Here is a 23,441-nt window from a genome sequence, read left to right as displayed (position 1 = left end):
CTATAACAAAAAGTAAAACCATAGTTGCTTGGTCTTTTGTATTTTACTTATGGTAAATTAAAGTTTACATTTCATTGAATACCAGACTACTCAAAATTCTTATATTTGAAACTAAAATTGGAAAAAGGAAGTGTCTGAGTACCTATAATTAACCTACTACTTCATGCCTTTCTGATTTATTATAAGCACTTATCGGATCTCTAATACATGAAAAGTTTTATATAAAAGAGTATTATATTGCTTCGATTTTATACCTCTGCTTTCTCCATGTAAATAGTAAAGTTTTTATAAAGCTTTAAGTCTAAGAGGATCAAACAAATGAATGACATATTTATGCCCAAGGAAAAAATCTTACTAAACTGAAACTTAAAATTTTATCTGTATAGAAAGCACTAGAAATGTGAAAAAATAAAAAGTGAGCTATGTTTATTCTGCAAAGTCTCATTTCTCCCCATTGGCTAAATAAACCAGTGTCTTAAGATTTCTCTGTTCTCTTAACAGTTAAATACACAGCTTTAAATATGAACTTTGTAATAGATGTCTGATTTTCATATTTTATATAGTGCTTTGCCAAGGAAATTCCATACATCAATAGCTAAAAGAAAAATTGTATATTTTATTTTTCATATTTAGAAATACATGCTACGTATCTGATAAAAAATGCATGTTCAGCTAAATTTTTAAATTTTAAATTCCAAAGTAGAACATAATTAAGGTAACTATACTAGTAGATATTTACAGTGTTTCTTATCTGCTTGACATTATCTATATTATAGTTGCTGGCATTACAATTCCTATTTTAAATGTGATATTGACTTATTTTAGGTTAATAAAGCCTTTTTAAAAATGTGAAACTAAGAAACAGTAGGTTTAAAAAAACAAAAAGTGAAAATATTTAGGAAATAATTTTGCACTCAAGGAGTCCCTCGAACACCTGATAACCAAACATTTTTGATGTAACCTTATAAAGCATCTGACCTGCCTTCAAGACCATTTGACAGGTTTTTTGTGTACTAATTCCGTGTATTAAGTAGACCTTGAGCTTATTATATAGTCTAATCAGATTTTAGAGTGATTTTTGGAGATAGAGATATTAAATTTGGAAGGAATACTGCTTCTATATCAGTAAGTTAACCACTATAGAGAATAATCCTTAGTGACAGGGTGAGTTTTTAGTCTGAGAATGATGACTATAATTTTATATCTTGAATTATTTCTTATACATTTTTATTTATTTCCTGTTCAAGAACTACCTGAGGCAGTATTTGCCTTTTTTAGATTTTTATTTCCTGTGACTACAAACATACTAAAAATTTAACCTTCTGAAATGTCAGCAAAATTCAGCTATGCCAAGAAATTCTAAGTCAGAATTTTATTTGCACACTCTTAAAAGTAATGCTGAGTGTTTCTCCCGTGATGTTTTCTTCCTCTAAGCTGCACTCTAGATCTCAGGAAGAGTTTTTAACTAGCTATTAAAAATAACCCATTTTAAGAATTTGCGGAAAGTGTGAGGTATTCATCAGTATATATTTACTGTCTGAAGCTGATATAGCTGTAAGGTTTTTTTAGATCCAATTGATCTATTGCGCATGTTCCCTCTCCAGGTTGCAAGACGTGCTTCTATTTGCATAAGGCCCTGGGCAAGGTTCTTTCTTGCATTGATTGGCCTGTCCAAGGCTGCCTGATGTGTTCTTGCATTGATCACTTTGTCTTTTCTTGGAAGACAGTGTTACTCTGAGTTCATCTCAAACATTCTAGGGAGAAGGTAAAACTTTACAGCAGATGTCTCAATTTTATTCAGATGTTCCTTTGAGTATAGGCCCTTTTTGCAAAGCTAAGTATTTCTTTTTTTTTTTTTCTTTCCTAGTTTGGATGTTTCTGCAGTTCAAGTGCACTGTAGATTAGATACTTGAAAAAAACAACATTAAAGAAAATTGCTATGGTAGATACCACTTATATTGTGCTATTTTTGTTTTTAAAATAGTGTATCTTGCTTCCAGCTTAAAGATGATCTCTTAAACCTAGACATAAACTAAAATTTACTGGTGTTTGTGATTGGTTACCACTTACCTTTACTAGTTTTATAGATTCCTTCGTTTCAGTGAGACCTGTACTGCTGTATGTGTTCAGGTAAATCAGAAATTTTATTAGTTTCATTATGAAACAAGGATCCAGAATGACTTGCCTGTTACTCTTAATTATTAGTAGTGTTAATGTGCACAGTATAAATTTGTCAGATATGGAAATTATTAAGCAGCTCCATATCAATTATGGATAAAATATATTATATCAAAATTTTTGTGGAAGTATGTTGTTTGGTGATAATGGAACCTGCATTTTAGGATTAAGTCCTCAACCAAATCTGTGAGAAATTGAGCAACAAATGTTTTGCACTTTAGCACTCTATTGGCTGGTCCTTAAATCAACATTTATATTGTCTGCCAAAGAACATATTTGCCTACACAGCTAATTATCAAGAAAATGCCCATTACCCTCAACCTGTTTCCTATATCTTTGGTGAAGAACTAGTGAGACAAAAGTAGGCTTCTGTCAAGAAGCAGGGCGATATCCTCCTGACTAGCTTGCTGTTTCACCAAAACCTATGTGAATTTATAAGAACGGTTACTTTTGGCAAAGATTTAGAAATATGTCATGGCTGAATTTGATTATCGTGCTGTTCGTAATTAAACTCTACTACAACAATTCTTTAATGGTTTCAGAAATCATTTTTAGTACCACTTACTACAAATCAGGACATTTTCATATATGCTGTTTTATTTTCATTAAGCAAGTCACTATTTCTAAATATTGTTGAGGTATAGAAATTAAATTTAACAAAAAAATTGCAGCAATTATTTCACTCAATGGTGTCACTGTGGCATCACTCAGTATGTCATAAACTACAGACTCCTTTTTCAACTTTAATCACTCTGTTTTGTAAAATTTGACAGTAAAATATTAGAGATCATATTTCTTTTGTTTGTTTCAGAAATGCTAGAATTCATGGTTTAAAATTAAACTTGGAGGGAATTAAATGTTTATTACACGAAGACTAACCATGTCAAGTTGTTGGGTAATGTCCTTTGCTATTTTAAAGGTGTCCTCTAAAAGCTATAGCATTAATGAGATATATTTATGAGTTGTGTGAAATTTATTCAGCAAGTGGAAATGTTGGTAAACAAAGCTATCATTAATATAAGTAACATATATTAGAAAATATGATCTTATGTTGGCAAAACTAGATTTGTGGGTGATCAGAGCTTAACTAGATTGTCTAAAATTGCTAATCACATTTGTATTTAAATCATAAGTATTTTTAAAGTATTCATAAAATAGTGATGTAATTATTTTCTGAAGACCGAATGTAAGTTTGGTAGTTCAGGAAAATTATTTGTGAAAATACCAGTCAAAAAGGCATATAAAAGTATTGAAATGAAAAACCTCTTCAAGTACTTAAAAACAGCTCTTCAAAGCTGAATTCGATCTGTGGAAACAGATATTACATTGCAACTTTTGTTCAGTGCATCTCAACTTGGTGCAAGTACAGCTCTCTGAAATGGAATTGTATAGTGTTTGCACATTTTTTTCCAGCTAAAATGAAACGTACATCATCTTGCATAATTTACTTGTCTCCGGTGGTTAAATTTGCATATCTGAATGAATGAGTATATATCTTAAGCTCCTGCTAGATGTAAAATAATCTCAAGAGTGGAGGAGAGCTCTTTTACCTCAGAACTCAGAAGAGTCTATATTTCACAGCAACCCATGATCAAACAAGCTAATTCAGATGCTGGAAAATGCTTTTGCCTAACTATGTAGAAGATCCATTGACTACATGTAACTAACAAATGTATGGTGCTATAGGAGATCCACTGAAAACCCCTTATAGGACTGAATGACAACCCCAAATACAAGTGACCATAAGCAACTACGAATAGTTATAAATATCTACTTGAGCTGGTCAGGCTTTCTACTATATAATTTAGTCGCAGCTGCTGTATTTCCTCCCCCAAATTTATACTACATAATCAGCTCCTTGTATGGACCCAAATTGAGGAAATACAATTTGGTATTTGACAGGGGAAAAAAGGAACTTGGCCTGTGTATAATTATGATATGATTCCCACTCTTCTTATTACTGCTCAGGTAATACCCAGGACCTCAGACCAGAAGAGTTCTCCAGACTCCCCGTGCAGGGATGTGGAGGTCTGAGCCTGAAATGTATGTTCACTGTGCTTAGTCCCTTTGTAAAACATTTCTAAGGAAACTGGAGGGCTTTGCTGTTAGATGCTGGGAAACATAAAGACTGAACTGTCTGGTAAAAACGTTGTCCAGTGAAATCTATTATTTTTCCCATATCTAATGAAGAAGCAAGGAATTGCTAAAAAAAAAAAAAAGTTTTCACGCTAATGGATTTTCAAATATAGGAATAGTAATTTTTAAGTCATAGAAGGAAGGGTACAATAATTTCAGCCCTCTTCTTGTTATTTCTCTTTGACAAAGCGTAATGCATTTATTGGTGATTTCTAGAAGTTACCTTGTGGCCAGTACAGCATATTGTGACTCTGAGAATTTCTAATAACACCACATTAACTTTGTAGTAAAAATCATTAATTGTTAATTATATATTAAAAGTATATCTCTTCATAAAAGCTCAAAAAATGTATTTTTTGTTTTTTTAATAAAGTAAAATTTGATAGCTCACCATGAAGGATGTGCTTGAACATTTTCTATAACTTTGTGGATGTTCACATATCTCTGGTTGCTTAAAATTTACATTTTCATTTTATCTATGAGTTTTAACTCACATATAAAAGTTGCACATTTTTCGAGATAAAATATGTAAAATATCAGTAAAATACGATATACTTTGCTTTATGCAAAAGTGTTAACTTTTATGAGGAATAAAACATATAAATAAAAGATTATATAATTTCTAAATAAAATAATACTTTATTACTTTTCTCTTACTCTTCTTCATTCCCCCACCCCAAGATAATATAAATGAATAATGCATATTAGTTAATAAGCAAGTACTAACTATGGTTGATAAATCTGAGCAGCTCTAAATGATATTTAAATACTTGTGGCTAAAGAAATAATGTCAAAAGACTAATATTTGCTTTATGCTCTATTTGTTCTTTTTAACTTTTAATAATATTGAATCATTCCTGAAAGTACAGTTTTGTTTTATCATCTTGAAAAAAATGGTTTTGTATAATGAGAGTTGTTGATTAAAAATTTATTATGCTCAATTATTTGATACATATGTATGAGTGTTTAAGTATGTGGAAACTCTTACTGAATAATCTTTACAGATATCATATGCATGAAGAAATATTTACTTGCTAGATACTCAAACGAATATACATGTGTTAAGGAAATACCTTTTGAAATTATTTACCTTTTATGTTTTTGTTCTGCTTCTAAATACAAGAATCTTCTCACTTATAGTTTTTTAGAACACATGTGCAAAAGAAAATTTGTATTTGAACATTTTTATGTAGGCTTTACGAAGTTAAAAACTAAAAGCTCACATTTTAAAATTTATCTTTGTTTTGGTATCTGTATACATATATTTCTAAACTCTTTTATCTGAGATGCTCTAAAAAGGGTTCAAATGTAATCACGAACATGCTAATAAATGCTAGTAATAGAGTGCATGGATTACAAACCTTTTCCATTTCTTTTAACCTTGTAGGAATAATAATAGATTTTAATCACTATTTCTATCCGGCTATGTACAAACCTAGCTTCACAGTCTTCATACTCCTAACCCCAGCATCTTTTTCATGCAATAGGCATGCACCTGCTTACCTTTTCCTTTTTCTACAATGAAAAAGACTGGCTCTGGACATTTGTTTATATGTTCCCCAAATCAACATGTACAGAGATGATCTGGGTTAAGTCTAAAAAAATTCTTATTTTTAATCTCTAAAAAAAAGAAGGTTTTCTTAATGTTGTTTCATTATTCCTTAGTCTTAAGAACTTATCTCTCTCCTTTTCTTGGGTCTTTTGGGAAGTAATATAGGTGAGTTCTAGTCTGAGGTTTAAAATCTTATATTACTTTATGCCTACATTAATATCAAATAATCACCAAATATTCTGTAGTTGAATTAAAGGTGAAACTGTAAGTATCCCTGAAAACAAAAATTTGTAGGAGATAAAAGAACACAACTTCCTATAAATAATGTTTTTACATCTCAAGGACTTACAGGAAATTACTTGACGTTTAAGGCCAATTGCAATAGCACATTGTACAAGTGTTCAACCAAGAGAAAAGTCAGGCCGAGGCTCACAATTAGACACACAACTTTAGTTTTTCGCTGTCACCTATCTAAGCAAATACCTGTTTTTACTGATATAGGATATAATTCCATTTCCTGTGGAAATTTTTATGAGAAATAATATACTTTTTGAACAGAATAGGTATTAATACAATTAATATGAACATAAACATGTCCATCTGCATTTATATTCTTCTTAACATTGCTTAAGTACTGTGACAAGAAGATGGTTGTTCTTTAATCACCAGAAATTTTAACAGCCCTAGCCAAGTTAAACTTCTAAAAAGACTTGATAATAGGCATTTTAGAACTTTTTTTCTAAATTTAAACAGTTAAAGTATCAGCAACCAGAAGTTATTGTAAAAGTCTTAAATACCTATCTGCCCCTATCATTTGGACACTGTTTTATGCTTGCTAAACTGTTGCATTTGCGCCTTCTTCATTTTAGTTATAAAGCCTATCTATGTTTCTTGCATTTTAAAATGCAAAAGTAGCACTATATGCATTATTGGTTTATGTAGATAAGTAGTTAACAAACTGTTTCCTATGAAAATGCATGTTTTAAATAGGCCTGAACTCCTTTTTTCCCCTTGTACTTTTATACAAATAAATTTAAGTAATAGTTTTTCTATTAATTTGTTTTTTATTAATAGTTTCTTTAAGACATATGCACCTAGTCCTCCTGGCTTTTTTCTGCCTTTCTTGTTTATCATTTTAATTTCTATGGGTGTTTTCTTTTTCATTAGGTCGTTTTTTCTTCTTTCTCCATTTATGGGTTCTATGACAAAAATTGCTGTTATAAATTAGTGACCCAGACAATATTTTATAGAATGAGAAGCTAACTTTACCTCTTTGTCACATGTCACTCTATAGAGGCCTCATCGGTCTTTAAAAATAACTTAAGTTTTCTTATAGATTCTATCAGAAAAATTATTTCCCAACCTAAATTCCATAAAGTATATGTAATATTTTTAATATTTGGATTTTGCATGTTGCATTTTTTCTTAAAAACAGATGTGTATTGTATTTATTTGTATTTAAAATTTTGGATCCGGTATTCAGAATATGCACAGCAAAAGTTATAGTGTTTTCAAAATCAGTCTTTAATAAAGGCTAAGTGTGCTAACCTCCTATTACCAACAAAAACTAGAAAAATGTTTAAACGCTCGTTACAGATTTAATTACAATTTCGAATGGGTTTGAAACCTTCGGACTCCATTCTGGCCATTCAGGCCATGCTGCCTGTATTGTGTATTCAGCAATTCCTATTAAACGTCTTCACAGTGAGTGATTCTGCTAGGCTTGCTGACACCCGCTTCATGCATGGCCTGCTGTGCTGGGTGGAATATTTTTTCTGAGCTGCCTGGAACATTAAAGACATCTTGGCCATGTCAGTCTGCGTAGAGAGAGAGAGAGAGAGAGAGAGAGAGAGAGAGAGAGAGAGAGAGAGAGAGTGTTCATGTGAACGTGCATTCCTGAACAAATCAGTGTTAAATGATTATGTGGTATGATTTTATACACATGCAAAATTTTTAATTCGAATAATGATGGATTTATAATTACGTGTATATATTTTTAATAATTTTAGTTCCGTTAACATTAGCAACTTTCCTTTAGCTTTTATTGTCTGTGGTTATTGACACTAGGGGGCACTGCTTATCCTTAGTTGCATCTTTCTTCAGAAAATGAGTAAAAACGCTCAGCTGATTTCTGTGCTCCTACTTTAATTAACAATTGAATTTAGAGAACTCTAGGCTATTTAATTCTTTGTTATTTTGGTTTTATTTCTAATGGCTATATGTAGTGCTAACAAAGGGGGTGGAGTTATTGTTTCTCACAAACAAATACAGTATCCAGTGTCCCATACAGTAACTTTTTTTTTCCATTAGAAATGTCATTCTTGGCAAAACCAGAAGGGCAAGTTTGCCCAGTGATGAGGTTTAGATCCCTTGCCAGCTGTGCTTCTAGCCAGCAAGTGTGATGAACAGCTTTAGAAATCAAGTGAGAGAAAGCATTCAAAAGTTAGTGTGATTCATTTGGATAAAGGTCAAGAGAAAGCTAAGCAAAGGATAAGAATGAGGAGCACAAGTAGCAATAATTTGCACCTTTTTGCTTATATAAATCACAGTGATCCTGTTTGTAATTTTTAAGCATCTACTTAGTTCAAAATTGACCTGCTGTTCTTCTAAACTATTTTAAAGACTGTATTTAATCTTCTATTTCAACTAGTCACTCAAAAATGAGTAGAGAAAAATGAATATGCTACCATTCATAACTATTTATAGATTAGAGTGTGGCTACTAGTTAATAATAAAAGTGACCACATAATGAAACTTTTTCAATTGGCAATTATAATTTGATCTTCTTAAAAATATAAAGATTTATTCTTTTCATTTTTAGAATCTTAATGTCCATTCTAGACCTAAATATTCATATTTCAAACTAAAGGACTACTTGTTCATCTCTAAGGACATTAATGATTTTGTTAATGTTATTTTAAAAATAAAACTACCCTCCTTCCCGATTTCCTTCCTCCCCCCACCACACCAAAGGTGGAAAGCAATCAGCAGCCTAAAGAATATAGGAAACTATTTTTCCCTGTTCTTCTAATTAATCAGATCCATGAGAGGACTGTTAAAATTTCATATTCTTTTCTAGAGTTGGAGCCGTATGTTATATATGAAAATAAGCAGTTAAATCATGCCTTGTTTTTATTAGCTAAAAATATTGATTTTTAACATGAGTAATTAGAATAAAGTATTTTTACACACTTTAAAGTTTTCATGGCATATGTTTTACATCCTGACCAAAAAAATACAAAAAATATTGGTAGTATAGTGAAGAACACCAGTAAAATATCTGAGCATTGGCACATAGACAATTTTAAATAAAATTTGTAAAGTACCTCTGCTTCGCGGGACCCCAAATTGGTTTCCACTAAATGGATATTTTAATGAGTAATTTTTAAATTTTTTCCAAAGAGATATGGATAATGGTAATGTGTATTACACTGAGTTGATATTTTTCTCTTGTAATTTTCCAAAGTGATTTCTTTATACTGTTTATTGAATAACATACATTTAAATATATTAAGTGTGATAGTTTTTAATTTCTTAGCAAAAAACTTTCAAGGTTAATACATGGTTCAGAGAGAAATGTTGTCAATTTTTACAAGTATTTTTCATCTAATTATTTCTATATAACATCCTAAGAGTATTAGCTAATTTAGGTTCATCTCTGATCTTTAGTAATACATTTGTCACTTACTAAGACTAGGTATGACCTAGCTAGACCATATCAGTTCATAAACAAAACACTGATTAATCAATATGGGGCAGCTTTTGTTATATTCAACATTTTATAATTTGAAATGTTATTTTCCTGATACTCACCATCTACAAGCAATCAGATGCCAGCCCATTTATAATAGGTTTTTCTCCTCCTAGCAGGACGTTGCTTTTGGCTATAAAAAGTTAATTTCAGATCCTGATATACTTGCATTAATTTTTGAGATATTGGCCGGATGTAGTACAGCAAAGAATAACATGAACATCACACCACTGTGCTGTAGCTAATCGTTTATTACCTCCAGCCACAGAAGCAGTGTTAATGTGAAGGCCACAGTGTGTCTGTGGAAAGATAGAAGCTGACAGAAAGTCTTAGAGATGGCTTCCTAAGGGTCTTGAAAGAAGACCATAACAAGGAGAGGGGAAAACAATAGCGATGCTATCTGAAGGGATACATTTTAATACTTACAGTGCTGGACATCTTTGGATTTTTTATGATTTAAATAAATTATTATCTTGAATAACAGACCCCATCTCTCTCCAAACATCTTTTGCTTCAAAATGGAAAAGCTCATTGTAATGTTATCTTTTCAGAACCATAAGTGTTCTCTAAAAAACATATGACTGAGATGTTCATCAGCTGGGATGTTTGCTGTAATTCACCAATAAATTTGAATAATTTGACATAATTTCTGACAAAGATGAATGTTTCCACATTCATTTCCATAGTAAGGCAGTGTCTACATGAAGAAACCAGTTTGACTGACTTTACCTGCCAAATTGATCAGAAAAAGAACAAAACAACAGCCATTTTGTCCATAGAATTAAAGCAGTTTATGTGTGCAAACCACTTTGGTGGCCTGTCAACCCCCAAACTTGCATAATAGTATGTCACTGTGGAGCCTATAGTGTTACAAGGAAGCAAAGCACTAGAACACATCATCAAAGAAATAATAGCACATGTGCTATTAGGTAGTGCACAGTGGTAGAGGGTGAAGGCGAGGCATTTTCAGTTGTGGAACTTGGAGTCATAGCTGGGTTAATCCCATCTTTGTCGAAACTAGTGGTGACATCTAAAGCATTTCACCTGTTTTCTCTGTACAAAAAGGAATTAGACTAATTTCTAATGTCCCTAACAACTTTTTATTCTTTTCTTCTATGTTATAGGTAGCATCATGTCAGTATTAATTAATGTTTGAACTGGTTTCAGTAAACCATGATGCTACTTGTAAATTTATTCTTTCATATAAAAGACCATAGGCAATGTAATTGCATTGCATTCATAACTATTAGAATGTTGTTTTAAGGCATTAAGGTCCAACTCACCCAACTTCTGCAGATAATAAAAAGTGGCATCAATATCAAATTAACTTCTAGAAACATTTAAGTCCTTAAAAATTCAGAAATGAGTATATTGTCCTTTCTGTTGAGGAGGAAAAGGACTAAGATCATAGTATGTGCTGGTGGTTGTGTGGGAAGAGACAGACTAAGGAAGCTTTGCTTTTCCTGACAACTTAGTGACAGAAAGTAGTATGGTAGATTTCATCATGACACCCACAGTAAGAAGTGACAGGTTGGGTTCTCATGAAAGTGGATTAGGATCAGAACTATGGAAATTCAACATTTGTTCCTCATTCCTGTGCATTGTCGTCTTTTGTGCTTTATCTGTGGTAGTATCTCCTCTTCCCACCCCCCTCTTATTACACCCCTGATTATGATAACTTTCCTCACAAGGAGTCATTTTGTTTCTTTTTCGTTCAGAATTTTTTCATATAAAATCTCTTGAATGGCATTCACTCCCTTCCCTTCAGACACATTGATGTCTTGTTGATCTTTGACCTCCATTCTTTTATACATATATGCCTAAAAGAACAACATAGAAGCTATCTACCAATTTACCTCTTCCTCTCACTTTACTTTTTGCTGGAAGCATCTTTCTTGTTCTCCCATTTCCATACCATGTCTCTCTATCTCACTTATCTCATTAGATAAAACCTATGTGTAATTCTGTTTTGTATATTGCCTTTTATATTATTAACACTCAGGAAAATAAGTGTATGAATTTCAGTCTGCAGGGCTGTCAATCTGTCACCTTTCATGTACTACTTTAAAATTCCAAAATGTAAATGAAGTAATTAACCTGATATAAAACAGTGACATATAATTGACTTTCTAAATTAGTGAACTACTGACTCTTTTTTTTTTATCTTTGCCATTTTATAGGATTTCATATGGGCTAAATTGACTACTTAACAAAAGGTGTGATGTAACAAAAATTCTGCTTCCTACCATAATAAATACTGATGCTTATAACTATCATTACCGTGCTGCCTAAGTATATTTATTTTAGATTCTTGCTGTTTGAATTATTTTATACTCATGAAACTGGGGCAATATTTAATGATAGTGGAATATAGACTCTAAATCATTGGCTCAACTAGTGGAATATCCTGCAAAGAAGTGCTAATGAACAGACACATGAAGGAAAATGGAAATTTTAAAAATAGCCTAGAGAATAATTCTTCACTCACACATAAACCTTTCCTTAGTGTAAATTTTTCAATGCCATCTCTCATCAGAGCTGTCATCAGATGTCTCACTGATAGGTATCAGGATTCTCTTCTTCCTGTTAGTGATCTGAAGTGCTACTCCAGCGTTTTCCATTACGGTGGATATTGATGGAGGACACTTAGTGTATAGTGACTGCTGTTTATGGTTCATGCTCAGAAGTGCTCTTTTACTACAGGTAGTATATGTATATGTTCTCTATCTGTGAAATGAAGATGCAGCCCTACACATAGAGGTGTAAATAGTTGCTTTTATTCCAACCCCATGTATTCTTCCACTCAGTGTTTATATAGTTTAAGTACGATCCCCAAATGTCCTATCTCAAATGAACATATTTCAAATCATTTACTCCTACAGACTTTCAGTATTATTTTAGAAACGTGAGATGTGCTTTCATCAGAAAAATGACTACAACATATAAGCAGAATCCTACTTAAAAATTCCAACTGAAAAGGTGGTTCTACATTTATTGATCAGTGGAGTCCTTATAAGTAGAAATTAACTCTTTATAAGTAGTTAATTTCTTCTAGCAACAATGTTCACTTGAATGTTCAAGCAGGCACACAAGCTCCGGGTATTTAACATAAGTTTCTAGGTAGAAGAGCCACCTGGAGATCCTTATTCAAATATTTTCAAACAATGTGGGAAGCCTATGACTAATACTTATTATAATGATGTCACTTTCTCTTTTAAAAATGAGTGGCAACCTCTCCGTAATGTTCAACAACTCCGGTAACCCACAATTGATTCACACATCCTGTTTTAAGAACATTTAGGTGGCTTTGCTTTACTATATCAATAGATCAGTGCCTGCACTAGAATCTGAAAGTAAGACATCCCCTTCTAACGTATGTAAATTAGGTCAGTATCACACCATTTCTGCATGAACCTGAGCCTACAGTTGAAGGAATATGATCAAATTAATATTACTCTGAATTTCCAGATACAAAAACTCAGAAACATCTGAGAGTACAGAGTAACTAAGATCTGAAAGAGAATCAAAATCTGAAATGTCTGTAGTGCCAAATTTTGTATTGCACGGTCTATTTTCTTTATATCATAGGAAGTAAAGGCTGAGATTTGAAAATCTAACCTAGTTACTTTTACAGTGAAACTTCTCTGTGCTCATCCTTTCTTTTCCCCTACCATCACCACCAGGTTTGAGTTTATTGTGACAGATACAAGTAGTGATGATTGCATACTTTATTTGAAGTTTGGAGTTACTTTGTACCCTAGTGCCTTCGAGTTTGAAATCACAAGTATACCTTGCTTTATCTGACATATGCATTTCATTTGAAATCCAGAAAAGTCATTCCCCACTGGATTTATAGAATAATTTTTGAAATTTGTGATTTTAATTTCTTTATGCTTTTAAATGGTCAGTGCTTTTTCGTCTTTTAACTTTGTTTTTCCCTTTATAATCTTTACTTGGAGGATAACACAAAATTTGATGAGATAGATAATATGGTGTTAGATTGTGAGAGACCCAAAACTCAAGGTAAATTGATCTCATAGATATTAGTGAGTTAAATTATAATATAATCTTTCTTTTGGGGAGCGGGTGGGGAAGCAGACGTGGCCATAATGTAATCTTGAGTGCATGAATATGACAATAGAGCTCTAGGCAGGTTGGAAGGATGATTTGGATTTGAATGGACAATAGCCTAATACTTAATTTCAGTAAAGGCCTGTGGTGGATATTGTGACACACTGCCAAGTTTCTTCTTCAGTAGGAGATTTGTTGTCCTATCTCTTGGGAGTGCTTTGAAGAGACAGCTTCAGCTCTCAGTCCCTTCAGGGATTCCTTTGGCTGCTGTGGGGACCCACATTTAAGGACAGAACAGTGTGGGAGATTAAAGGCCAAGCCACCTGGGCCCAACTTGGGATGTTTCTGAATAGTCATTCTAGGTCCAGAGCTCCCCTAGGGTTGTGCAAGGCTGTCATTGGTCCTGATTGATTTCATTTCTGTAAGTAGCACCCCCATTCATTCCACAAATAATTTTTGATCACCTTTTATGTGCTAGTCATTTTGCAGGGAATGGGGATGTGGTATTGACCTGACGAATATGGTCCTGCCCTTTTGGAGCCTCATTTCATGGGGAAAGACAGTGAGCAAATCATTACCAGTATAATCATTACCAGAATGGGAAATGCAGGGTATTATATACAGGTAGTCATGATGTAAAGACACAGGATTTGAAGTTCAAAGATCTAGCTGTGCTACTTAACTATGTGAATATGGGCAAGTCATTTACTCTTTCTGAGTATCAATTTCCTCATCTATAAAACAGGTATATGTTCCCTGAACTACCAATATACTTACAAAGAAATTGTTCTATCTAATGAAATAATCTATATATGAATACTAAGAATACTAAAAGTCTCTACAGAATTTATCTGAACCTGCCTTTCTTCCTAAACTGTGAGTTCTTCGCAAGGGTCAGAATTCACATCTTCTTCAACTTTATAGTAATAATATAGTACCTAGAATATGTCATAAGTTAGAATATTGCTCTCTCTGTTTATGCCAGGTAATAGAGTATACAGTCTTCAAAATATATTGAAAACAATACAGGCAATTGGAACCTGAACTTTTTTTACCAAACTATTACTAAATTTGTAGAATAACTTTGAAAACTTCAGTAAAATTTGAAATACACCAAATATTCATGTGGAAATTCAATGTAAAGGTTTTTTTCTCAGCTTCAGTGAGATATAATGGACAATCAAAAACTGTGTATATTTAAGACGTACATCCTTATGACCCTGATATCTGCATACATCGTAAAATATTCACCACAGCCAAGCCAATCAACATATCCATCACCTCACACCTACTATAAAGGTTTTTAAGAGAAATTTGTTAAATAACATAATCTCCTGTACTCTGGTTATCTACTATATATCTTTGTGGCAGGAAATCTTATTCCTTTACCTTTCTTTTTCCCAGACCAAAAGAAAATGGTATACTTTAAAACTTAAAAATATTAACACTCTTCCAGGTGAATGTGTATGCCTGCCCCTACCAAACCTAATGAAATCTTTTGCCACAGTTTTTAAAACATTCAATAATTGACACATTCTCTAAAGTATTCTCTAAAGTATTTTTAATATCTACCAACTAAGTCTCATAAGTGATTTTTAAAGTGCGTAATGTGAACATACTTACTACTTATTTGCATCAGAAACATTTTTTGGTATATAGTATATTCATACAGTTTTAATAAGTTTTTTTCATTTATCCATAAGAACATATATTGTCACCATTTAAACATCTCCTTTACTAAGCCTGCCTTAGTTTTTTAGACTGGCAATGTTTAGTCCTTATTATAATATATCTACTTCATGTATAGTCATTGTAATTTTCAAATCTGTTTATAATATCTTGGCTACTTATAGTCAGTCTTATTACATAATAAAACATTTTAATCAAACAAGTCACCTTAATAAATCTCTACACTACTTTCTTAATATGTGACCTCTTTTATTTATTTATTTTTTTCATTACAATTAACTTGCTATTTTCTTGATTGGTAAGTTTTCAAACTGTTGCCTTCTCAGATCACATATTTTTGTGGAGTACTAGTTTTCTTTCCCAGCTCCCAGGTTGTCAATCACTCAATATTTGTGTTTTTTTTTTCTTTTAAACCTACCTTACACATGCTTTTTTGTTGTTGAAGGAGCCTGCACGTGGCAGCATGGTCTAGGCAGGAAAGGAAAAGGAAGTTATTACTGCTCTCTTCTGGCTGCCTGCAATAATAAATCATAACTTGCCATTCCCTAACTGGTGGCTGGAGACTTATCTTCATAAATGCATGTGACCCAAGAAGTTTCAGTTTACATACCCTATCCCTTGGGGTTCTTGCCTGTGGAGAGCCCTTTCCTTCCTGAAATTAGACAAAGGTTGTAAGAATTGAAGCTAGGGCTTCAAAGCACAGGAAAAGAGAATGTTGTCTTATCCTGGTGCTACAGTGGAGCTCCAGCTGGCCGTGTTTACCTACCCAGGGTGTGAGGCTGCGGGTCCATCTGCAGGTCTCAGCATAGCACTAAGGCTTGCCCTGAAGTTGGAACCTAAGACCTTTTAGAAATATTTCTTGTATATTTTCCTATGGTTATTTTTACAGTGATAACTATGTAGGTTTTGGGTATGTGCATAAATTGCTAAGCATTGAGCACGCAGAAACTTTATAAGATTTACCCATTTGCCAGAGTAACATTTAACTTCTGTGTTACATTTATACATACAGTGACCATATAATTTATCATCCAAACCAGAACACTTTTAACAGTGAAAGAAGATACTATTAATGATTACTCCAGGCCCATAAACATAAACCAGAACTGTCCTGGGCTAACTGGAATGTATGGTCATCCTCTTTATGCCTAATTATTTCCTTTGAAAACATTTAAGCAAGCCTAAATCACTTTACACAATTGAGGAGGTGGAGGTGGGTGTAGCGGTTATATGACACTTCATAACTGCTACCCTATCAGCACAAATGTTGATGTCACTGGAAAGAATACATAGATACCATATTTAAAAGGAAGGATACATTTTAGAAATTAGAAATGAATGTCAAAGTAATGATTATAGTAGCTGACATGCCTTATCTCATTTATTCTTCAGCAACCCAATGAGGTGACAACTATTATTCCCATTTTTGTATTCTTATAACGATTAACCAAAGATAAAATTTAAGGACATCTAATTTAAAAGCCAGTGCATCCTTTTAACTATGACACTGTACTGTCTTCCTCTTGACATACTTCATATCTGTGATTATCTTTTTAAAAATATATTCGACTATACTCCCTTTGTGTAAAAAAAAAAAACAAAAGCATTAAATGGACTCTCTTTCCACCAGCTTGAGATTGCTAAGCCGTGGCTTCATGCTTTGTTGCTGGCCCAAGTAATTCTGAAAGGGCTCACTGATGACAGGAAAGTGGAACTGCCGCAGTATGGCTTCAACAATTCTATTTTACTTTTCAAGTGCATGGTGCTGTTACTGGTCTAGTATTCTCATTACAGGATTTTAAACAGACACCATTGATCAGCTCTTTCTACTTCTCGACCAGGTGCTTTTAGAATTATTGAACCACATACTCTAAGGGAAAAGCAACCTTTCATAATTCTTTTTCCTTTATGGATATGTGGCTTTTTAAAAAATAATGCTTGTCATTAAATGTATCCTAAGTTAAGCTTCTGTTGCCCTCTGCATTGAGAAAGGAGACTGTACTAGTTTACACATATGGGATAGTTTGCATTGTGTTTTTGTGGGGTCGTCTATTTTGACTGTTGTATGTAGCAGGTCATCTGCCGGTTGCCTTATATATAGTTCATTTCATCTCACAGTAACTACAAATTAGGTGTATTTATCATCTCCCTTTTACCTGTGATGAAATCGAGACACAGAAAAAGTTGAAATAATGTACGCAAGGTATCATTACCAGATGTGGCCGAGCAGGGATTTGAACCCAGGGAAACTGACTCCAAAGACCTTGAACCTAACCACCTCACTCCTTATGAAGACTGCTTACTTGAAAGTTTCTACTTTCAGCAACAACAACAAAAAGTAGTGAATGCAGAACTGTGAATAGCGTGTGAGAGCTGAATGTCATACTTGTCTGAATTTGCTGCTGGGTGGTTTCGTCTTAATATTTCATCCACCAAAGTGTGTATATTTCAACTGTAATCACTAGAGGTACTTCAAGAGCCTTGGATGACAGACCAAGGTTTTAATGTTGCAGCAAAGATGATATTTGTTCTGTGAGTAGCATGCTGTTGGGATTGACTTGTGCAAAAGAATCTTCAGGAAGACATTAACAGACATTAACAGAAAAGACTCTGCCAAACCCAGTGTCGGCTGATTAGACATCTTGGCCCAGGGCACATTTTTAACCCAGTAGGACTGATAGCACACAGGGCAGTATGCCATATGCTAAGGGTTGTATAGGCAGAAATGTGAAATGATGGGAGAGGTTTGTGGTAAAATACCATAATTTATTAAACCACATAAAGACTACATTCAAATAAAAGCACTGGATGTAATTATAATCTCCGTAGCAAAAATGTGAAAAGATACCAGCTTTTTATACTTTTGAAACCTTTGAAACAACTTAATCTGAAATCTTAACTCAAGGAACTCTAGAGGGAACTAATCTATTTATATACATACATATTTTTTAAAAAGACATCTCAAACCTCAACCATGCTGTTAACCAGAGTGATGATTCATTCATGTTCATACAGTAGCAATGATCCTCAGATTTATAAATGTATATTAGTGGCAGATCCTAATCTGAAGGAAACATGCATTATTTGATTTTCTTTTAGAGTATTCTTTCCTGTACAAGTTATTCACATGCTGTAACCCTCACAGTGCATATGTGTAACATATGTCAGAATTTTCAAAGAAGCTATTGGCTTTTGCTGATGAAAGACTTTAAAACATTTCCCTCAAAAACATGTTTAAAACATATTATATATGCAAATAAAAATATGAGCCTGCATACACATACAGACGTTCCTACCCCCAACCCACACTGGCCTTTCAGGAAGTCCCCTTCAACTTGAAAATATAAGACCTATTTATTCTGAGAGCCATGGCTGCTGGGCTGCAGTTATGGGAAAATGAAATTATCCATTTCTTCTTTTAGTGTAGGGTGAAGACAGCTCAATTTAGCATTCACTTCTTTAGAGTTGGAACGTTGACCCTAGTAATAGGTTGGATTCTTAATTTCCAGAACCCAAGCCCTTCAACTAGAGATATGAAACTACCTTCATGGCAGAGCATCCCTGTAACATCCACGTCTCCCTGCCTTCAAAGTTTATCTTCTAAGCTAAGACAAATGGGTGGCAACTTTTTAACTTGATTTAGTGGGAGTAAAAAGAGTCTTTGTGTTTTCCTGTGCTAAAAGTAGCTCATGGTAGAGTTCTAGAAGAAATGAAACCCAAGGAAAAATTACAACAGCTTGTAAGTCCAAAAAGAGAATCAGTGAACTTTAACAGTGACATGAAGTATTTGGATTTGGCCACGTGCTTGTGCAGACAGTAGGCAGGTACATCACTTGAGGGCCTTGGTGAAAGCATGGTAAGTTAGATAGAAAAGCTCTACGTGATTTCTGGGAAGAGATTATAGCAGCTATGTGGAATGGGCATAATACCTATGGGAGGGAGCAAAGGTAGCTAGCTGCTGCTGACTCTGGCCCTCCCACACTACCCCTCTGATCCTCTGGTCTTCATCTCCCCAAATACTCTCTTAACTCTTCTGTCTTGTTACAATTACTTAATGTCTAAAATGTTACTCTTACTCTGGAAGAAAATAATAATAATAAAAGAAGAGGTATTTTTCCTCTTAATTTCAACCCCATCAAAATTTTTAATGATGAGCCTGCATGCAGATAGTATATGTTTTTAATCTGTTTGAAAAACTTGATATTTTTTGAGTTAGTTACATTTTTGTCAGACTGGGAACATGCTATACAGTGAAGGAAAGAGCAGATCAATTGTGTAAAAGCTGAAGTGAGAAGACTGAGTAAATAAGTGGATAGAATTAAGGAGAAACAAGAATATCATATGACAGCATCAAATATTTTGTATTAATTCTCACATCATCAGTATGATTTATAGAAATTTCAGATTTTCTCTCTTATCCTAAACATCATTTATTTTACAACTGTAATAATAATTTTTAAATGCTCTTGATAGTCTGTTATTGCTCATGGCTGATTTCTATCTTGGCAATATTTTTAGAATTTTATCATTCCTTACTGATCTGGATTTGGATCTTTTTTTTTTTTAAACCATTTGTTAAAAATGTCCAAGTCAGTGGAATACTGTATACTAGAAAAGGAAATTAATCAAATGAGTTCATTTGTGTAGGAGCATTATAATATATCACTGAGAAATATACCCATGTGATACAGATGAAAGAACACAGGATTTAAAGTCATGGTCAAGTCAGTTGTGCCACATATGTATGTGGCCCTTACCTAGTTTCTCGGCCTCAGTTTCCTCTTCTGCAAATGGGATAAACGATACAAGTTTTGCATTCGTTTCAATATTTCCCAGTAAAATGAGAATGAATATGTATTCATTTTGAAATTTATACAGTGCTACTCAGATATGAATATTATGCACACAAATATAAACAAACACTATTTTAACTGTAATTTTACCATACAAAACTATTAAGCCATGGAACTTTAAGATGTTGATATTTGGGATATCATTTTTTTTTTCATTTTTATCCAACTTTTGATACCATACTGAAGACATTATAACAAAAATGGAACACCATCCCTTCTACTTGAAAGATTGATATAGGTGTTAAATTGATCTTAAGTGTAATTGTTTAAAGAGATCATTTAGCATGTACTTCATAGTTCACTCAGGAATACATGGAGACATTGAGATCACAGGGTTCTTACCATGTTTAGAGACTAAAGTCCCTTTGATAATCTAAAGAAAACTAAGGATCCTCTCCCAGAAAAATACTTGTATCATATACAGAGAATTTTGCAAGGAATTTCAAAGGTGTTTATATCCATGAATCTTAATAAAAACCACATCCCCACATTAGATTGACATATAGTAAGACTTTTGGTGATAAGGCTTCCTCCCTTTCAGATTTCTGGGGTTTCCAGACTATTATGTTCTTCTATTATAGACTACCGTGGAAGTTGTTTTCCTGTCCAGCTGAGTCTCTACCCATTGCTTGCTTTAGCTGTATTCCATCTCAGGTCTGTCTCTTATTAAACAATTTTGATTCTTGTGTTCAGTCTACCTCTACTACTGCCATTCTCCACACTTTTCATCAGTGCTCATAACCGTGGTAGGAGTACAGGAGCGAAGAGAGGCTATGAACCAAACAGTCAGATATTTGAAATTCTTTGTTACTAGGTTCATTTGTAAACAGCTGTTCATTGAGATCCTCTGTAATATGACCATACCTCATCTCTACTAATATAATGTAATAGTGATTTTTAAGCTGCAAAGGACTATAACAGTGTAAAGGAGTATCTTGCTGGTTTATAAGGTGATTTGATGTGATATGAAGTTGCACATCATGACATCTGTTTTATGAAATATCATCCAGATGGACAAACAGACAAAAGTTTTTTTTTGTTTGTTTGTTTTTTTATCTCTGAGAGTTCATCCAACAATTGAATATTTTTTCAAGTTTGTAGAATTTCGATCCCCAGATTTTCTGCTTTTGCACTAAATCCTCAGCTTACTCAACACTTAATTTTATATCATTTCACAAACGACCTTCAGTATTTAGTATCTTCAGACACCACTGCCTTAAATAAGCCAACATATGTTAACAACAACCATAACATAATCCAGGGCAAATATTTTTAAATGCAGATATATCCTTAGACTACTAGAAGAGCATGTTTTTATTTTATAACTTCAGCAACAATTGCTCTAGATCTCTAAAAGTGTTCCTGTTTAGAAAATGAGAGTAAGGACATATAAGTTCTTCATGAGCCAGATGGAGTCACTATTGTGGAATTTTGCTTTTTATTACTAATGTTTTAAATTTTTATATTCTAGTGCCAACATGATCCAATGAGAATCTATTTTTAAAATAAAATCTAGAAAGAGGTAGTAAACTATTTAATAATGAATGTGAAGTATTGAATTAGAGTATTATTTTATGCTTTTAAAAATATTGTTATTGCAAGGTGAATTTTTGCAGTAATATTATAATGTTGATAACCAAGATTGATTTTAAGATTTTCACATTATATAAGCAGAAAACACAATGCACAAAGATTTCAAGTGCAGAAATGCTGCTGAGGCAGCATTAACAGTGAATTAGATTTCCATTAGGTAGTGTTCAGTGAGAGGGGATGTGTATATTCAGGCTTTAAAGAAATTTAACAGAGACAGACATTTTAAATTCAGAATGCCAACAGGCATAATTTGGTATCATAAGCATGGCTTGCAGTGTTCTCTATATGAGCCATTCAGAATTCTCCCTTTTTTAAATGTAGTAATATATTTTTGACATATAATTCATAGAAATTAACAGCAAATGATAGAGAAATTGCTCTGTTTTAGAGAGAGAAAAGACATTTGATGTAAGAAAATAGAGCATGGCTATGAAATTCAAGACTACTACTTACTGTATTTTAACTATAATTTTTTATTAAGCTTTCTTATATTTGTTGTGTCAAATTGAGGTCATTAGTGTTAGTAGATTAAAACCTTTTATGATTCTTTTAATCTAGAACTATTAGTTTTCAGTTTCTTTATCTTGTAGATCACTGATGAATTCATCAGTTTCTTCAAGTCAAGTGGCTCTTTTTCTAATTTCAGAACCATTTAATTTTCTAGAAATAAAATTCTATAGAAAGAAGTTAAAGTGAATAATTTGTCGACATAAAGAAATATATTAGATATCAAAACTATATTGCTAAGACTTTGAAGAGAAAGATTTTTGTGGGCATTTAAAACACCAAGGAGTTACAAGGCCATGATGAAGAGCAGGCTAGTTAAATCAGAGATGTCAAAGCAAGATAGCTTTCTTTACTTAGGTGCCATCTACTTACTAAAAGTTAATAGAAGTTAGTCTTAAGTAGCTAACAGTGAACTCTGGGCACTAACTTCCCTAAAGCACTGAAATAGGAAGTGGTAGAAGAAACTTGTAAAAGAAACCCTCAGGGATTCCTCTTTTTTCCCCTGGGATCCCTTTAATCCTTGATTTGTCAAACCACATGGAAAATAATAGAGCTGCATAGTTCTAAGCTTTAAGTGGTATTATCTTTTTAAAAGAAAATATTAGGTCTCCTCACATCTCTGGATAAAAATAGGGCATGTGTTCAGTGTAGAAAAGAGTAACTTTGAACAAGAGATGTATATTGCTTTTTCATTTTTAATATATTATTATCTATGACTAAGCAGGCTGCACCCAGTAGGAAAATATTATAGCCAATATTTTATTTTCTTTTTTTTAAAACAGATGATTCAACGAGAAGCAGATGTAAAAAGTAAGGTAACTGCTGTGGCGTTGACAGACTCTGTTCACAATGTGTGGCATCAAGAAGCTGGCAAAACGATTCGAGAATGGATGAGAGAGGTGAGACGGGATTTTTTCAATGCTGAGATAAATGAACATGAGCCTTTATATCTTGAGCCCCCACCAACTTATATTACCTCCCACCCTCAAACTTCCTTTCTACAGGCAGAACATTTAGAGAGAATAGAAGAAAACTAGACATATTCGAAATAATAGAAAACCCTTCTGAAGAACAAATACTTCTTTGAAAGCCCTCTTTCTTTCTTTTTTTT

The 23,441-nt window shown here is 33.2% G+C and overlaps 1 protein-coding gene across 6 annotated transcripts in view; it reads left to right on the top strand.

Annotated features, from left to right (window-relative positions):
* The window catches only part of FAM172A (family with sequence similarity 172 member A), a 360,652-nt gene that overhangs the window by 194,986 nt on the left and 142,225 nt on the right, over positions 1 to 23,441 (top strand). For all 6 annotated transcript variants that reach the window (XM_015590525.2, XM_006913219.3, XM_015590523.2 and 3 more), the window contains one exon: positions 23,113 to 23,229. In XM_015590525.2, the coding sequence (XP_015446011.1) occupies positions 23,113 to 23,229 (117 nt within the window). The remainder of the gene's footprint in view (positions 1 to 23,112; positions 23,230 to 23,441) is intronic.

Source organism: Pteropus alecto, unplaced genomic scaffold, assembly GCF_000325575.1.
Source record: "Pteropus alecto unplaced genomic scaffold, ASM32557v1 scaffold20, whole genome shotgun sequence".
Lineage (NCBI taxonomy): Eukaryota > Metazoa > Chordata > Mammalia > Chiroptera > Pteropodidae > Pteropus > Pteropus alecto.
The sequence above is the reverse complement of the archived record's forward strand: the minus strand, read 5'-3'. Positions and strand labels throughout refer to the sequence as shown.